The sequence below is a fragment of the Daphnia magna genome, linkage group LG1 (assembly GCF_020631705.1).
Source record: "Daphnia magna isolate NIES linkage group LG1, ASM2063170v1.1, whole genome shotgun sequence".
Lineage (NCBI taxonomy): Eukaryota > Metazoa > Arthropoda > Branchiopoda > Diplostraca > Daphniidae > Daphnia > Daphnia magna.
This window is the reverse complement of record NC_059182.1, coordinates 5,744,261-5,760,361: the sequence shown is the minus strand read 5'-3', so window position 1 is coordinate 5,760,361 and position 16,101 is coordinate 5,744,261. Positions and strand designations below refer to the sequence as shown.

General features: G+C 38.4%; 6 protein-coding genes across 9 annotated transcripts; 3 read left to right on the top strand and 3 right to left on the bottom strand.

Moving 5' to 3' along the window:
• Positions 1–52: 52 nt before the first annotated feature.
• On the bottom strand, positions 53–3,536 carry LOC116924103 (protein spinster homolog 1). Of its 2 annotated transcripts, XM_032930679.2 has the most exons (12): positions 3,376–3,536; positions 2,557–2,744; positions 2,355–2,487; positions 2,195–2,295; positions 2,015–2,129; positions 1,754–1,954; positions 1,549–1,680; positions 1,381–1,484; positions 1,144–1,301; positions 958–1,056; positions 661–865; positions 53–350 (listed from the first exon to the last, which is right to left on the bottom strand). In XM_032930679.2, the coding sequence occupies exons 2-12, from the start codon at positions 2,732–2,734 to the stop codon at positions 223–225; spliced, it is 1,554 nt and encodes a 517-aa protein (XP_032786570.1). In that variant the 5' UTR covers positions 2,735–2,744; positions 3,376–3,536; the 3' UTR covers positions 53–222. The 2 variants fall into 2 exon arrangements, with proteins under 2 accessions (XP_032786570.1, XP_045032367.1); XM_045176432.1 differs by lacking the exon at positions 3,376–3,536 and having other exon boundaries at positions 2,557–2,912.
• A 220-nt stretch (positions 3,537–3,756) lies between these two features.
• LOC116924089 (RUN domain-containing protein 1) lies at positions 3,757–6,476 on the top strand. Its single transcript, XM_032930678.2, has 10 exons — positions 3,757–4,025; positions 4,092–4,188; positions 4,259–4,405; positions 4,471–4,627; positions 4,741–4,835; positions 4,900–5,124; positions 5,188–5,318; positions 5,379–5,861; positions 5,934–6,028; positions 6,118–6,476. The coding sequence occupies exons 1-10, from the start codon at positions 3,901–3,903 to the stop codon at positions 6,351–6,353; spliced, it is 1,791 nt and encodes a 596-aa protein (XP_032786569.2). The 5' UTR covers positions 3,757–3,900; the 3' UTR covers positions 6,354–6,476.
• On the top strand, positions 6,372–8,216 carry LOC116924349 (secreted frizzled-related protein 3). 3 transcript variants are annotated; one of them, XM_032930891.2, is made up of 11 exons: positions 6,372–6,508; positions 6,570–6,622; positions 6,692–6,765; positions 6,848–6,908; positions 6,966–7,015; positions 7,078–7,205; positions 7,273–7,373; positions 7,437–7,526; positions 7,628–7,792; positions 7,868–7,977; positions 8,053–8,216. In XM_032930891.2, the coding sequence occupies exons 2-11, from the start codon at positions 6,580–6,582 to the stop codon at positions 8,098–8,100; spliced, it is 870 nt and encodes a 289-aa protein (XP_032786782.1). In that variant the 5' UTR covers positions 6,372–6,508; positions 6,570–6,579; the 3' UTR covers positions 8,101–8,216. The 3 variants fall into 3 exon arrangements, with proteins under 3 accessions (XP_032786782.1, XP_045032376.1, XP_045032386.1); XM_045176441.1 differs by having other exon boundaries at positions 6,966–7,373; XM_045176451.1 differs by lacking the exon at positions 6,372–6,508 and having other exon boundaries at positions 6,567–6,622; positions 6,688–6,765; positions 6,966–7,373.
• On the bottom strand, positions 8,006–9,554 carry LOC116924532 (V-type proton ATPase 21 kDa proteolipid subunit). The gene is made up of 7 exons (XM_032931061.2): positions 9,369–9,554; positions 9,236–9,284; positions 9,086–9,169; positions 8,855–9,002; positions 8,664–8,793; positions 8,485–8,600; positions 8,006–8,420 (listed from the first exon to the last, which is right to left on the bottom strand). The coding sequence occupies exons 1-7, from the start codon at positions 9,439–9,441 to the stop codon at positions 8,391–8,393; spliced, it is 630 nt and encodes a 209-aa protein (XP_032786952.1). The 5' UTR covers positions 9,442–9,554; the 3' UTR covers positions 8,006–8,390.
• Positions 9,555–9,708: 154 nt separating this feature from the next.
• Positions 9,709–11,665, top strand: LOC116924311 (mitochondrial uncoupling protein 4). The gene is made up of 8 exons (XM_032930839.2): positions 9,709–9,868; positions 10,002–10,203; positions 10,270–10,343; positions 10,408–10,595; positions 10,662–10,982; positions 11,048–11,140; positions 11,214–11,318; positions 11,386–11,665. The coding sequence occupies exons 2-8, from the start codon at positions 10,083–10,085 to the stop codon at positions 11,453–11,455; spliced, it is 972 nt and encodes a 323-aa protein (XP_032786730.1). The 5' UTR covers positions 9,709–9,868; positions 10,002–10,082; the 3' UTR covers positions 11,456–11,665.
• On the bottom strand, positions 11,608–15,146 carry LOC116923944 (transducin beta-like protein 3). The gene is made up of 15 exons (XM_032930481.2): positions 14,982–15,146; positions 14,875–14,926; positions 14,624–14,816; positions 14,362–14,536; positions 14,127–14,297; positions 13,891–14,066; positions 13,628–13,827; positions 13,476–13,568; positions 13,293–13,403; positions 12,767–13,231; positions 12,541–12,706; positions 12,252–12,476; positions 12,055–12,191; positions 11,871–11,983; positions 11,608–11,808 (listed from the first exon to the last, which is right to left on the bottom strand). Exons 1-15 carry the CDS (start codon positions 15,011–15,013, stop codon positions 11,715–11,717), a joined length of 2,403 nt encoding a protein of 800 aa, XP_032786372.2. The 5' UTR covers positions 15,014–15,146; the 3' UTR covers positions 11,608–11,714.
• Between the last annotated feature and the right edge of the window lie 955 nt (positions 15,147–16,101).

Below are 16,101 nucleotides of genomic sequence, written 5' to 3'. Positions count from 1 at the left end.
CTGTTTGATAAATCACGGTTCCAGCATAACTTAATAAGGACCCTGCAAAAAAAAAAATGAAATAAAACTGTATTCTAAAATGTTGAGCATATTGGCCACCTTCATGGAAAACCGCTAAGTTGGACCTCTAAAATGGAACGACACAACAAAAAATAAAAACAAAGGTAGTAAAATTTTTTTAAAAAGGTAGAAAATAAAAAGAATAGTTGAGTATTCCGGAATTTAAACAGTTTCCAAGTTGACTTCATCCATTATTTGGGAAGATCTCTTGATCATCACGGTGTGTCCGGAAGTGGCAGGATCATTGGCAGGAACGAAAACGTGGACTTGGCTGGCTTTACTCTTGTCATCTGCATTGATTTTTTATTGATTCAAAATTAACCAGTGTATGTTAAATAAGACGGAAGAAGAATTTAAATAGAAGCTTCGTCGTATTTGAGTCACCGGATACGTAAATAGTATTATTCTATCATGCAATGGGCCAGGAAAGATTAGACCTTTTCCTTGGAGAGTAGTTAGTCCATGCAAGGATATTGGATAGTGGTAAGAATGTTGGATATAGAATTAAGACATTTTCAAGGCAAGTTCAACGATTTAAATAGAAAATTAAAAAGAGTATAGGGATAAAGATAATACTGATATGGACGATTTTTGACTAACACAGGACGGATTGATCTGGTATGCTGACTGCCACAGCTCGCGTGGCTTTCGCTCGGTCGGAAACCAGGAACCAAGAACAAGCGAGAAAGAAGAAGCCGCCGAGGACTTCAACAAAAAGTATGACAAATAGGCCGTATTCAAGGGACTTGAAATTCCGAAATGTCTCTGAATCGGATTCGATGGTAGGTTTTAAGGCATCGGAAATCTAATTGTTGGGGTGAAATATTGGAGGGGAAAAATCTTTAATTAACAGGGCAACTTGAGAAAATTATCAAAGTACGTCTGCAATGCAATTACCAGTCCAACGATGAAGGGACTGCTGGCGTCACCAAAAATGTGGCATACTAAAATCTGGAATGCAGCCGCTGTGGCTCGTCTAGTCGGAATTATCACGTACTGTAAAGAAGGGTATGCAGATCAGATAACGAATAAATCATAGCTATTAAACTCAAAATTATGGTATTATCAGTAACGTAGAATTACTAATAGGATATCACCAACGAGCGCCCAGTTTAAGTTAATAAACCAGAGCGCAAGGAAGGCAAGAACGTAGATGGCGTAAATGGATCCCAAAGATAGGACCAAGAGGGCATAGAAGAAGGGCGCGCTGCAAATCATCCCGATACCGCAAATGATTGCATCTAAAGATGAGAAAAAAAGGAACATTAAAAATATAAGACATGTGAGTTTTTAAAAATAATACAAATTCGTCAATGTTACCGGCTGAGGGGAACCGGATGCGCAATTTTTGACCCATAATGGACCCGGATACAACCCCCAGAAGGCCAGAGGCAATCGTAACGATGCCGAAAACCAACGAAATACTGTCAAAACATAAAATAAATTTGCATGTGTACTGCTTCGCTACGAATAGCGAATAAAACTTACTCGTCAAATGAGAGGGAATTATCGTTAAGAATTTGACGTCCAAGGAAGACGTACTGAGGACCCCAGGCTGCAATAGCCCCGACTGTAAAAGTCACTGCAATTGACGCAATGGTCGAAAGCATCAAGCTCGGACTAGACGTCAAAATAGAGAAGATTGGCGGGCTTATTAAGATAAAGAACACACATAAAACCTTGACGATTATACTTTTTAAGGAGGTAGACGATATCTTTTTGCCATGAAGTGCTGACGAGGCGAGAACCTTCACTTAGTCCTCGAGGAGGATCTCTCATGACAAAAGCAATTAGTAGGACAGACACCATCGACAATATGGGAGTCACTCGTAGCCCCCAATTCCAGGAACTAGTCGCGGCAGCCATACCAGATCCAGTAATAAAACCTAGACCGCTATGAGAGGTATTAGCTTAAAGGTAAACTGGGCCTAGCACTGAGAAGAGTTTTGTTTACCCGCCGATTAAAGTGGTAAAATAAAAGAGGGCCAACATTTTAGAGCGGGTATCGCCGATGTAAAGATCACCGATGACGGCTGGCCCAATAGCAGAATAACTTGCTTCTCCAATTCCTTTTGAGGCAATGAGAAAAGTATAAGCGATGCAGAACGTAGATTTATTAACACTTTCGCGTTACCTCCTAGACAGCGAAAAATAAGAAGGGTTTCGAAAGTGGTCATAAAAGATCCCGCCATAGTCACAATACTCCATACTAATAAACCACAACCCATGATGGCTCTGTAAACACAAATGTGACTTGATGAATTTGCTAAAAAAAAATAATTGAATTGACTAACCTGCGGGAATATCTGTCCCCCAAGTAACCAACTATTGGAGCAACAACTACGTAGCTGACAACAAAGGCCGACTGGAGTAAACCACCTTGGAAATTGCTTAGCTTCAAATCGGCGATAACCATAGGCAAGATTCCTAAAAAGTGAAATAAAAAATTCAATTTTGCTCTTTGATTTTTGGCTGACGAGTTCTTTTAAAACGTACCTGGTAGGCAATAGCGGTCCATAAAATTTATTAAATTACAGAAACAGATGATGAGTGTGGTAAGCATTTTGGCTCGCGTGACTTGTCCACCATGGGTCCTACCAGCATCAGATACTTGATGTTCTTCATGATCAGTTTCCGGTGCGGTAATCGAACGTTTCTCGGGATCATCGTCCATTATGGCGGTACTGTTTTCCGAAAATTGATAAGATTCTGCCATTCTTTAACTCGTTTACTTCAAGTGCAACTGTTGAAGTGCAGCTTGGCTTGATGTGACTAATTGTTATCGATCAACGGACCTTCAAACGACTAACCTTACTCTTTTGAAGAGCATTTGATGACTGAGTCAGACAATTCTGTCCCAACAGTCCATATAGAAACATAAAACACAGTATCAAGTGGAATTTGTCTCAATATTCTATAGCCGTTGTTAAAGAAAACTATTCTCCTTGGCTTCATAAGGGGGCGTGTTTAGAGCGTTGTGGTAAGTATATTATTAATGTGATAATCTCCAATTTTTTGAGGAAGCAGTGGTAGGGTTCAAATCAGCTGACTCAAGGGAGTACATTACTTGTTTGTTTTTTTAGGTTTTTTCCATGAAAGACGGTATGGGATTGTAATTAACAAATTAATCAAAGAAAACCGCGCAAACCCTCTAGCTGATAGGGTCTACTCTATACACCAAGTTTCCCTGAGGCAGCAAACAAAGATTGACACTTACATTGTAAGGATTCAAGTGCTGGGTTTCTATCTGTATTTGCCTAGGGGTATATTGCAAACTAGGAATGCCGAAAAGCGATAGATTATCAGGAAACTTACCTTGATATGGTAGTCTTTAGATGTTAAGGTGTCATTAAAAAAACATGATGCACTGGTCTCGAGGTAGAAAATTGTAACTATGCAACTTTCACTGTTCTTTCCTTTCGGAGATCCCCAGCAACAACAAATTGAACTTACATGATTTTTTTTTCAGACGGTTTGCTTCGGAGCACGCCACCTATGATGCATGACAGACACTACGCTTGATTCAAAAATGTAATTATGAATTTATGATTACTGTTATTGGAAAGAAGTGCAAATTACAACAGTATATCATTGTACACGAATAGCAAATAAAAAAAGAATTTTCGACTAACGTCGTACTTAAAGCAGAAACTTGTTTTTAATGACGACATAATCGCGTCACAACAGCTGAAGTGAGAAATGATGTGTTACCAAGCAGACGATACGCTTTTTAATTATCAGTCCTAAAGATTTTTTTCCGCCTACGTTGGCTCCTGTTTCCATGTTATTCCTAGTCTAGTCAAATAAACTGTTCAGTTCATTAACTTATTCCTTAACTAAATGGAACAAGCCGAGTGTTTAGATGATGTGATAGCTCGAGGTGAGCGGTGGGATCCGCTTGGATCAGCTGAACCTGATAAAGATGCAAATAGCTCTGATCTTGAAGATCAAGACTATTGGCATAGGTGAGTAATTTCACTTCTCATCTATAACACCAGAATATAAAGCTAAACACAAATATTTTGGATCAGCTTTGCTAGCTATGATAGTGAAAAACTTCGTTTGCTAGAGGAAGAACAGGAACAGCTAAATTCCTCACTGATGGCACTAACATCACACTTTGCCCAAGTATGTCTAATTTCAATGGTATAACAATTATGTCTAAGATAACTATGTGCACATGAAAAAATATTTTTAGGTTCAATTTAGACTGAAGCAAATAGTAGATGCAGAGCCTGAGACCAAAGAAACATTATTGCGGGACCTTGAAGAGTTTGCTTTCCGTGGGATCCCAGATTTTCAAAAAACATTCTGCTGTGTGGAAGAGGGAAAAAATTCTGAAGAGGTTCACATTTTCTACATTTTTTAACAAGACATCATGCTTAGGCTTTTAAAATCCTGTTGATAAAGGATCATGCAACTAAAATGGAATCTCATAGAGTTAAGCAACAAGATTTAATAGAACAGTTGAAACAGCAGCTTGAGGACTTGGAACGCTATGCTTATGAAACTGGTGAAGCTGGTCTTCCTCAAAATTTGATAGTTGAGCGCCAAAAAATCATTATTGGTGAGTTGTATTTCGTGTTTTGCACAATTATCATGCTTTTCACAAGGTTTCGTGGAGACCAATGCGGAACTAATCAATGCCAAGTATTCTTCGTTTTGCCCTACGTCTTTTAGATCAAATGAAAAATAAACTCCAATTCAACGTTGATGATCTGGATAAGTACACTGTAGAAGAATTGAGGCAGCAGGTAGATCAAGCTATCGGCCAGGTACGAAGAAGTGTAATAGCAATGTCAGCGACTTTGATCCTATTTTCGTATTATTTGCGTTTAGCTTGTCAACCCATTAAAAATAAAGGAACAGTTGGTTACACAGCTGAAGACCCAAGTTACTGATCTTGAACGATTTATCGAGTTCCTCCAAGGTCCAGCCGAAAGTAAGTGCCAATGCTCTGGAATTCCGAAACCTGCAACTGGAAGCAAATTTGCAAGGGTCAGCCGTGGTGACAGAGCAAGTAATTCATCTTCGCCAGAACCTCTGCAGCTCAACGAGAAACGGGTAATGCTCTAACAAATGTAATATTAATAAGTTCACATCATTGTAAAAAGTTATGTAAAAAAGGAAAAAGTCGTTCAGACGCTCCGTCGGATGGCCCATCTGATGCAGATTTATGTCGTCTCGCATTTTGGGTGCGGTATAGGCACTCGTTTCCCGCGTGAAATGCCATCAAAAGACAAGAATCAAAAACTTAGGTAAATGCAAAGGATTTTTAAATTTTGTATGACTAGAAATTATTCGATACTGGGTTCTAGGGAGGGCCTAAACCGGCTAGATCAGGCCGTATTAGAAGTGATGCGAACGGCATCAACGAAAATCAGAAAAGACCAAACTCTATCTTGGGAACCTGACAACCAAATAAGCGTCGTCAAAGCAGTTCGTAAAGGGTTCTGTTCAGCACTTCGGGATCTCCTGGTTCACGGTTTCCTTCAGCCAAATACTACTAGCAGTTTGGTTCCTTTCCTTAGCTGCGCTGCGCCTAGACCTAGCACGTCATCCGTTGCTTCAACTGTTTCTCATCCTTGGCAACTTTTTGTTGCCTTTTATCGTACTAAAGATGGCCAGGCAGTAATGACTAATCCTCAGAGAAGCCTGGCACAGTCTTTTTCGTTGGAAATCCAAGGTGGGACAAGCAAGCAGAGTCTTCTAATGGCCATAGGCAACATCATCGCAATGCATCGACCTTACAAGAGGGGGCCAGAAGCTCATTTTAAAGCTTTTCTTTCCAGCGCACTCAAGTAAGTATTCTCGACCATTCTAAAAAAATCTGCATTTCGTTGTCAATGCCAAGTTTTTCCTTTTCCGTTCAGTGCCAGGAAAATAGTTCCATGGTTGCGTATAATCTTGCGGAGTCCCGCCTTGCTAGATGAATTCTACGAGCCTTGGGCTCACGTTGTTCAACCAGGTTAGGAATTTGCATACTCGTCATCTTTTTTATTCCATTTATGTGTTTGAAGTGATTTTAAGTTTAAATATATATTTTTTTCTAATTAGATTTCGACGAGATCTGGAGGATTCTAGAACCTTTACAAAGCGTTGAATTTCAGTTGCCTGAAGACCTATCGATCCGCTCCTTGCGCAACATTTTCGACGCTTTCTTAAGTTGTCTACATTTCACATACTTTCATTTTCTAGTCACATTATTCCACCGGGCATTCCATTTTAATTCACGTTCTTTTGTTAAACATTCCGTTAAAAGTAATCTCCACCGTTTACCCTTTCTAGTCTAGGATTGCTGGTGTTCTTATTTTATGTTTATTCTCTCTTGATTTTTGGTGTCTTTTGTGGTCTTATGGGAAGATTGAAGCTTCACAGCTTTCAATCAATTATGTTGAAATACACCTTTGCATGAAGCCATACGTTGAACAACGCACACGCCTGCAAGGTATTAATTCCGGGCAGACATGTTGTCTTTTATAAACTCAGTTTCTAATTCAATTGTGAAGGTAGCATAGGATGGTGACGGTCGTGTCCTGCATAACGCAACCATCGGTCACAGGTAGGTAAAAACGTTTACTTCCACGCAACGGGTAAACAATAAAGTGTTGTTGTTGTATACACGAGTTAGCACCTGCAGTGAACAGTTCTACAATGAGTGGGAATTGCCAATCGATCACGATTCCGATGTGTCAACAAATGCCGGTCAGAAAATTAGTTCATCTGCTTTGTTCTTTCTTAGACACGTCAAGTCATAAAATTGTTTGATCTTAATAATTATTTATAGTACAATGCCACGAGAATGCCCAATCTACTTGGAATGACACACCAGGATGATGCTTTGATAGGTTTTTAACTTTTTAAAATAAGTGAAGTTGCTTATAATACTAAAACATTATGGACAGCTCTAGAACAATTTCGCTATTTACCTGACACAAACTGCTCTCCGTATTTGGTAAGTGTCTCTCCTATGTTTACCTTCTGTCAATTTAAATGGCGTTCTGGAACAACAAACAGGTCTTTTTTCTCTGCGTCATCTATACTCCAATTTGTACGGCTGAGCTCCCATCGTTCTTGGCCACCATTCCACCGTGTCGACAGGTGTGCGAACAAGTTAAATCACACTGCGAACCACTCATTAAAAAGTAATATTTATGAACCACTCGTCACATTCTTTAGAAACAAAAACTCAGAGATTTATTGCTTTTCTAGAATGGGATTCATTTGGCCTCCTGCACTAGAATGTTTTTCTTTTCCCGATGTCACTAAAGCCGAGAGTGTGTGTCTGACTCCTGAAGCTATCCTGAAACAAAGTACAAATAGTCTTTGATAACACAAAGAAAACGCGCCAAAGTTTCCATTTTTACCAATTTCAGACACAACGATAAAAAATCCAGAGAACTGTCCATGCTTTCGGCATCCTAAATTAAAACAGCGCCTCTATCTCAAAAGGCGCTTTGATTTCGGTACGGCAAATCGATTACAATGATACCATTTGAAATTGCATGATCCCTAAACACAATGTTTCAACAATATTTTCATGGATCTCGACTACCATGTTGGACAGCCGTTAGAGGAAGGGTGGAATGGTCGGAAACTTTCGGCTCCTTAACTCTAACCAATATAGAGGTGATTGAAGTTTTTAAACACGGTAAAGTTCGTATCGATTCTGTTTCCAGAGAGATTTTTTGGACGAATACTTCGTGCGGCACATGTCCGCGGCTTGATCCAGGTATATTTTGTGTCGTGCTAGCCAGTTTATCATTTTTGCAAATTGTAATCCTAAATGCAATCTTTCATTGTACAGGCAGGGAATATTTTCTCTTAGGCCACGAGGACGTCACGCGCCAACGACTTTTGTATACACACTTAAGTGTCGGACTAGAATGGCGGAAAAAATACGCGATGTTGATTGGGGTAAATGACTGATTTAACAGTCATAATATTTTGTGTTCTTAACTTTATTTGATCGGATGCATACTTTTGCGACAGAAATGGGAAAAGGCTAAGAAGCAAACATCCAACACAGGGGGCAACTAAAACCATTAATTTATACCACCTGGTCATACACCCAAATTAATGCTCGGCCTCGTCTTTATTTTAAATTACAGTTACATGTAAGTTGATTTGTTGTTCTATACAAGGGATATACGAGACTTTAGAGCGCTAATTTTCAGTTGGTTAAAAGGAAAGAAGTTTGGATGACAACAAACACGACCAAATGGCATAAACATCTGACTAACGAAACATTCATTGTAAAAAAAAAGAGAAAAAAAAAGAATTAAAAAAATATTACAGTAAAAGGAATGAATGTTACAGAAATCATCTTCTTATATGTCTCCCATTTTAATCCTTGATGACTAGTAAAATAATAAAAAATTAGTTAATCCCACTGCATATTTTAAAAAAATAACTATGAATTACCATTAAGATGCCAACAATAAGTCCAAAGAGACCAACTGCACTGCCGAAAATTTCCACGATCAAAATCTTGACGAAAAGGGAGGGATTAGCTGCATCAGCCAGGGCTGCTCCGGATCCTACGGCCATAAATTGATACAATTAATGGTCAACAGTCATATATTTACGCATGCTAGACATACCAACAATTCCGACTGAAATGCCACAGAACAAATTAACTAAACCAACAGTTAAACCCGATCCAAACATGGCGAACCCGGAAAAGTAGTTTAGTGCAACTTTCTCAGGAGATGCTTTTAACGGATCATATTTCTGCGGGAAGCAATAAACATTTAATCATTGTATATGTCTTATCTCTCTTGAAGTATGTTACATCCAACATTCCAGCAAGGACAATTGCAATGATGAGCCCATAAATGGCTACAGCTTCACAGAAAATAACACTGATCAAATTTTTGGTTTTGATCCTAGGGGCTTTAACTCCCCCACCAATAATGCTTGAGCCAGTGGTATAGATGCCACTAAAAAAAAGAAAAAACCAACAAATCATACAAACCCCACAATTTTCAAATGTATAATAAGTCTGAATATAAAAGAAACTCACAGAGCAGCTCCTATGACTGACAGGGAAACAGCAAATGCAATGCCAGTAGTTGCCCACATGTAAGGTGTAATTGTTTCCAAAAACCTGGAGTTAATAGGTACAGTATTTATCGTTGTACTAAATTTTTACAAGTGCTTAACAAAAAAATACCAGCCAATGTCAATTCTTTCGCCTTGTCCGGTGAGAATGTAGTAGAGGCCTGTTGGAAAGACAAATACGATAAGGTATTGCAAGTTAGTCTGATTAAAGGTAGGAGATGTTAGAAGAAATCCAAAATTTTTACCAAACACGACGACCGCAGCGACCAATAACCCTCCAAACGAATAAATATAAGTTTCTCTATAGCGTGCAGCCATTTTATTTTATTTTATTTCACTCGAAGGACACAATTCCAGACCACACACAAATGTAGAGTTCTAACACTGGTCAGAGTGACAGACTGTCGAAGGAAGGGAACTGTCATGTGATTTGGTCTCACGCGCTTAACATCTAGTGCCGCTTTGCTTTACTTTTTATCCCAAAGTCGCCAATATTGGTCGTTAGATGGCATGCACTTGTTGTATTAAAGCCAGAGTCATCTACTGACCAAAGCAAAAAGAGATACTTTCTCTTTCCAACGTCATTTAATGGGTTTGTTTACATGCTCCGATCTTATGGTTTTGGTTGCTCGAAGGTTAAAGCATGCTTTCACATAGTTGAATTCAGCCTGTGCATGATAAGAAGCTCCATCCGCACGTAGTCGTCTAAAGGCATTCTAATGAATAGATCAAGCTTGTTTACGAGGTATTGTTTTTTGTTGTTTTGTTTTTTACGTGCGTGATTCGCAATCGTAACGAGGAATACAAGTTTTAAGACTAACAGTCTCTGGTCTTCTCTATTTTTTGCTGATTTTTTTATTTTTATTTTCATTTATAAGGAATAGAAACAACATCAGCTGTGGTGGTTGTTTGTGATTTTGTGCCCTTCTGCATCTTGCACGGGAACCTAAGAAGTAAAAATGGTGGGTGGAAAATTCATCCATTGGTCAACACCTTCAGTGGAAACATCACCATCATTTGTAGATGATATGTGGTTCAAGTACATTCTCTCTGTGATATCAGCAACAATAGCTGAAGGAGGTTAGAAAAATGGCTCTTTACTTCTTGCCCTTGACTATCATAGTTATTTCTACCTTCTATCAACAGCAACATATCCTTTGGATTTGATCAAAACAAGACTTCAAATCCAGGGAGAAATAGCATCATCCAAAGGAGATGCTGTATGTTAGATTTACTCACCTTAATAGGTACTTCAGTAACCTTCAATAATACTTAATACTTCAGGGCAGTTACAGGGGGATGCTGAAAACTGCTGTTGGAATTGTGAAAGAAGAAGGCTTCATTCGGTTGTGGAAGGGTATCACACCAGCAATATACAGGCATGCTATCTACACAGGGGTTAGATTTGGTGCTTATGAAAAAATGAGGGAAAATGTTTTCAAAAAGAATCCAGATGGATCATACTCTCTATGGTACATTTTTATAATTTTTAGTGAATTCTTTTCAATATTCTTCTAATTATCTGTGTTCAATTTTAGGAAAGCAGCCATAGGTGGTATGAGTGCAGGAGCTTTAGGTCAATTTATGGCCAGTCCAACTGATTTAGTCAAAGTGCAAATCCAAATGGAGGGTAAACGAAGGCTGGAAGGAAAACCCCCAAGGGTAAAGAACACATTCCATGCTTTTCAACAAATTGTGAAGCAAGGTGGCATCAAAGGACTTTGGAAAGGATGGGTGCCGAATGTGCAAAGGGCAGCTTTAGTCAATTTAGGCGATTTAACAACATACGATACAGCCAAAAGATATATTCTTCGGAACTCGCAGTTGAAAGACACATCGGCTGTGCATATCATGTCAAGGTAGATTAACTATATGGCTGCAGTAAAAAGAAAAATAAAGAAAAATTTTTCTCGATTGCACACAGCATGTGTGCTGGCCTTGTTGGAGCCACAATGGCGACACCAGCAGACGTAATCAAAACTAGAGTTATGAATCAACCCACTGACGAACATGGACGGTAAAGAAAAACCTTTTTTAAAAAATTTCATTAACAATTTTTGCTTACCGGTCATAGTGAACACTTTTTATAGGGGCCTTTACTATAAATCCTCAATAGACTGTTTTTTGAAAACCGCCCGGCAAGAGGGTTTTTTGGCTATGTATAAAGGTTTCTTTCCCGCGTGGATTCGCATGGGGTATGGCAGTTGAGTTTACAGCAGTCTCAACTAATAGTTAATTACATTATGTGTATAAACTTTTCAGGCCATGGAGTTTGTGTTTCTGGCTCAGCTATGAGCAAATCCGCAAAGCAATGGGAACTGCTGCATTTTGAGATCTACCAGTTCATTTTGGCGAAGAATTATATGCTTGTATAGATTGTCGGCAAGGCAATACCGAACTTCCATCATAAAAAAACAAAAACCAAACGGTCTGTAAGTGCTTATGTAGTCGGTGAACAGTTGTAGTGTTTGTACGTAAGCCAACTTATCCGGCAGATAAATGTATAAAGGAGAATAAAGAGACAGTTACAGTTGTTAAAGAAGTATCATCTTTTTCCTCCAATTAATTGATCATGAACCCCAAAAATTACTTTAATTTGTTTCCATGACTTCATCACTACGCGTAGCTTGAATTTTGGCTGCAGTATATGGAAGTATAGCGGTATTTAGACGTAAACGGCTGAGTCTACAGAAAATTAGCATTTATAGATATTTTCTGATTCTGAGAACAGAACTGGTGAGGCATACCTCTGCATATGGCGTTCATTGTACATCAGCAATCCCGCAATGGCGCTTTTCATTGAAGGGAGGCTAAAAAGCTCTTCGGGTGTATGATTGGCTAACAATATGTTAAGGACCATCTGTTCAAAACCCAATGAAAGATGGTTTAAACTAGATTTATCTATTTTTGGTAAGGCGCAGTCACGACTACCTGTGCTTGATGGCAATGTCTGCTATTAGTATTCCATGTTGTAGAATAGCGCAAAAGGCTGTCTTTTTGATTTGTTGATAATTTAACAACCATCTTTTCCAAATCAGTTAATGCGCCTTCACCTTGATCCATCAGTTCTAAAAAAGTTGATTATTTAATAAAGAAGTCTGGCATAAACATTTTGAAGCCATACGTACCTTTCAGAATGTTTAGAGTCCGGAAGGGTTGGTCTAAATGAATAGCCAATCCTAGTGCTTCTAACAACAAACCTTTCTGCATTAGGTTCGCCAACTGCTGCTCTTCCAATATTCTCTTTTCTTTTTCTTGAACTGCAGCTTCTCTTTCTTCCTTTGTAACGTCTTTCCATAAGATAAGGGCCGAGTCACCAGCACCACTTACCAGCAACGAATCATCACTCTTAACTTAAGAGTATAAAGGAAATTTTATTTCAGCCTCTTTTTATTTTACTCTGCAAATCTGTATTACCTGCCAAAGCCCAAACTTTGCTTTGATGTGCATCCATGGTAGCTACACATTCACTGGTTTTTATGGTCCACAATTTGATTAAACCGTCTGAAGCAGCGCTGACCAGCTGGTATCCTTTTGATACAAAATGAATTCGTAGAACGGAACTTTCATGTCCCTCCAAAGTCTACGAAATTAAACAGTATACGTAACATCGTGTTGTAAGACATAATAATCTGAGTGATACCTTTAGGCACGAGTAATCTATTAAACTCCATAGCATGATATTTCCATCCGTCGAACCAGATGCTAAGATTTGATCAGCAGGAGAGAATTGTACGGCCCACAGCCCTCGCCGATGACCGCGCAATACTCCTAACAGTTTCAAATCGGAACTAGACCAAATTTTAGCGAGTTTATCTTGTGAACCGGATGCTATCAAATTATCATTCGGTGAGATGCAAACAGCATTGATGTCCTTGTCATGTGCTACAACTGTATGCAAGACTGACAGATTCTGATTTCCTTCGACCTGTATCGGGGTCAATTTCCATATTTTTAAGCAGGTATCTTGGCTCCCACTAACAAGGAACGACAATTTTGACCGACTTAAAGCTACCGAGCCCACTGAGCCGGTGTGAGCGTTGCCTTGTGCGATGCACGATATCTCGAAAGGGGATTGCGACATTTTCCAAACTCGGACAGAGTTGTCCTAAAATATTGATGGTTATTTATACATCCGAGGACAAAACGTTTGAATATGTAATAAAAACCTTGCTGCTGGTTACGAGAATGCTAAAATCTGACTTGGAAGTCGCAAGCGCAAGTACCAGATCAGTATGGCCTTTGAGAAGCGTGCAATTCATTGTTTCAATGTCATAAACCTATAAGTGAAAGAAAAAACAAATAAATGATCGTGATTTCAGCAAATTTTGACACCCATTTCCTAGTCATACTTTAACGTGTATGCTATTTGTCGCCACTGCTAGATGAGTTTCTCCTTCTCCAAACCAAGCAATGTCCAAAATATCATCGTTATATCCTGCATACTGTTAATTGACACATTATGAATGATTAAATATACTGTTTGCTTTGTGACAATTTTTACTTGTTTGACAAGTGCCAAATCTTTTGTCTGGTGCACTATGATATTGTGATCAAATGTGATTACGTAAAGGTGATCACTGACTTTGTTGTATTCAATTTGAGTGATGGTTGGTGCCCCTTCCACTATAGGCTGGCTAACCAACGAATCCGTCTGCGTAAATACCTCTGTGCCGTTCTTCACGTTCCAAATGCGTAGAACACCTATGCATTTATACTTTGAAACCATTTGTTTTTCGTTAACCAAATAACTGAATTTAACTATACCTCTCTCGCCTGCAGAGATGACGTGGGGATTATTCACATCTGTAACATTCAACATTGGCATAGGTTCACCAAACTCAATTGGGACTAGAGACTCCGTACATTCGTAAGTGGGAATGATTCGAAGCTGAGAATAGGTTTTTAAATCCCAATGAATTAGCACTTTATCTCGACCGGATCTGAAGATGAAAGTTGTGATATTTGACTGGTTATTTGAATTAAAATGTTAACTTATTTACGAAACAGCTTGATTTAAGTTCGTGAAAATGGTAAAGCCTGTAACAGCGCTAAAGTGGCCTTCTAGTACTCCCAAGATCTTTGAAGTTTTCAAATCCCAACATCTAATTTTGCAGTCCATGGAAGCCCCAAAGATCATAGACATTTTGGGGTCAGGATGGAACTTTATGATGCTAAACAAAAGTAAAAAGGGTAAAGTATCATATAGAAATTTCCAGTCTTCCACAAATTACACACCTGTAAACACCACTTCCACCCTTAAGATTGTGAGTGCAGTACTGTCTTCGAATATCCCATATTTTCAACGAGCCATCAGTTCCTCCACTGGCAACTAATGTTGTTGTGGTGTCAAACACAATTTCAATAACTGGGGTAAGATGCAAAGATTTCCATGTCCTGACAACACTACCATCTGAATAAAATTTATAAGTTAGGAATTATGTCTGTCTAATGTATGAAATCTTATGATTAGATGAGAGGAAAGTTGACTTTGCGCTACCTTTCCAGTTCCAATGCCTGAGGAGTCCTGATTTGTGACTTGAAACTAATGTTTCATCATCCAAACCAATGGCAAATGTTATAACTTCATCTTCTTCTTGTACGAGACTTCTGATGGTTTTACCATACTTGGTGTCTATGACATGAATTCTGTCACCACACTGGCACAACAGGAATTCACCATCTTTATTAACCTATAGAAACTTCAGTCATTGTTTCACTATATCAACACACTATAGAATTTCATTATACCTGAACTTTACCCCCAGTGAAAAAAGGCTCCAGTTTGACAGAGACATTGTAACTAAGTAATAGACAAGCATTAAATTTGAAAACCTAAAATTTAAACATGAGCTTACTTGGCTTTCAAACGTTCTGGAGGAGGTGCCATACTACTGAATCGCAACAGAACCAACAAAGAATTCGCTAAAATTTATATAAACTGCAACCAGAAATTAAGAACTAAACACGACAAAACACACGTGTTTCACAAACATTTGCAGAGCTCCGTCGTCTGTAATAAGCCATACTTAAAAAAAGCGACTAAAAGCAAAGAAAGAGTTTTGTTTCGCATTACCGCGAATGGTGTTCATTCCCATGCTAAAGTGAAAAACGTTAACAGAAGGCGCAGATGCAAACCAAAGTTAATATTCAATAAATAAAAAAGACAATTTAACAGGAATAAGGTAATTTAAAGTCAAACTATTTGTTTTTACAACTTTTTAAAAATTTATTTTGGGAACTTTTACATTCGCCAAAAGCCATAATTTTTTCAGGCCAAATTAACAGCTATGGAACCATTCAAGGCATCAGAGGTCAGAGCACGGAGAACATCCCAGTTAGCCAACTTTTTTTTTTTTGTTTAAACTCAATTTAATTCAATCAATTACTTCAATCAGATTCTAAAGTAAACACATTGTTATATTTAAAAGCTATTTTTTTTCCCCATCGTGTTTAGTTTCCTATTACCAATACAAGTTAATTAGTTAACAATTCGTGAATTGTTAAGTAAATGTCAACAATAAAAAAGGCTGGAAAAACCATAATTTAAAAAATTTTGTTGGGTAGACTTACAGGCTACGGGGTTACATGTTCTAAAAAAAAAATACACGGTTCTTATTTCTCTAAAAGAAAGTACAGTTTTTTTTTCTCTAAATAAAATGTAAATCAAGGATTTTAAAAAAGGGTTTCGCAAAATGTGCTATTTAGGTTGCTTTAGGATATTGAGGTTGCAGCCCATCCTGGGGCTGTTTCGCACAGCGCGCGTTTTATCTCTTTTTTTTTTGCGTTTCGCTTTCGCGTTTTAGGAGCCGCCATACTTGCATTAGTCGACGTTTGGGAGCAGCACAGATGACGGCGCAGTTTTAAAAATTACTGTTAAAATTTAACAAAACAATAAATTAATTTAAAAACAATAAAATCTTAAGTTTTCGCACAGCAAAACGCTTGAAATAAAGCGATAAGCAAACATCTATTCTT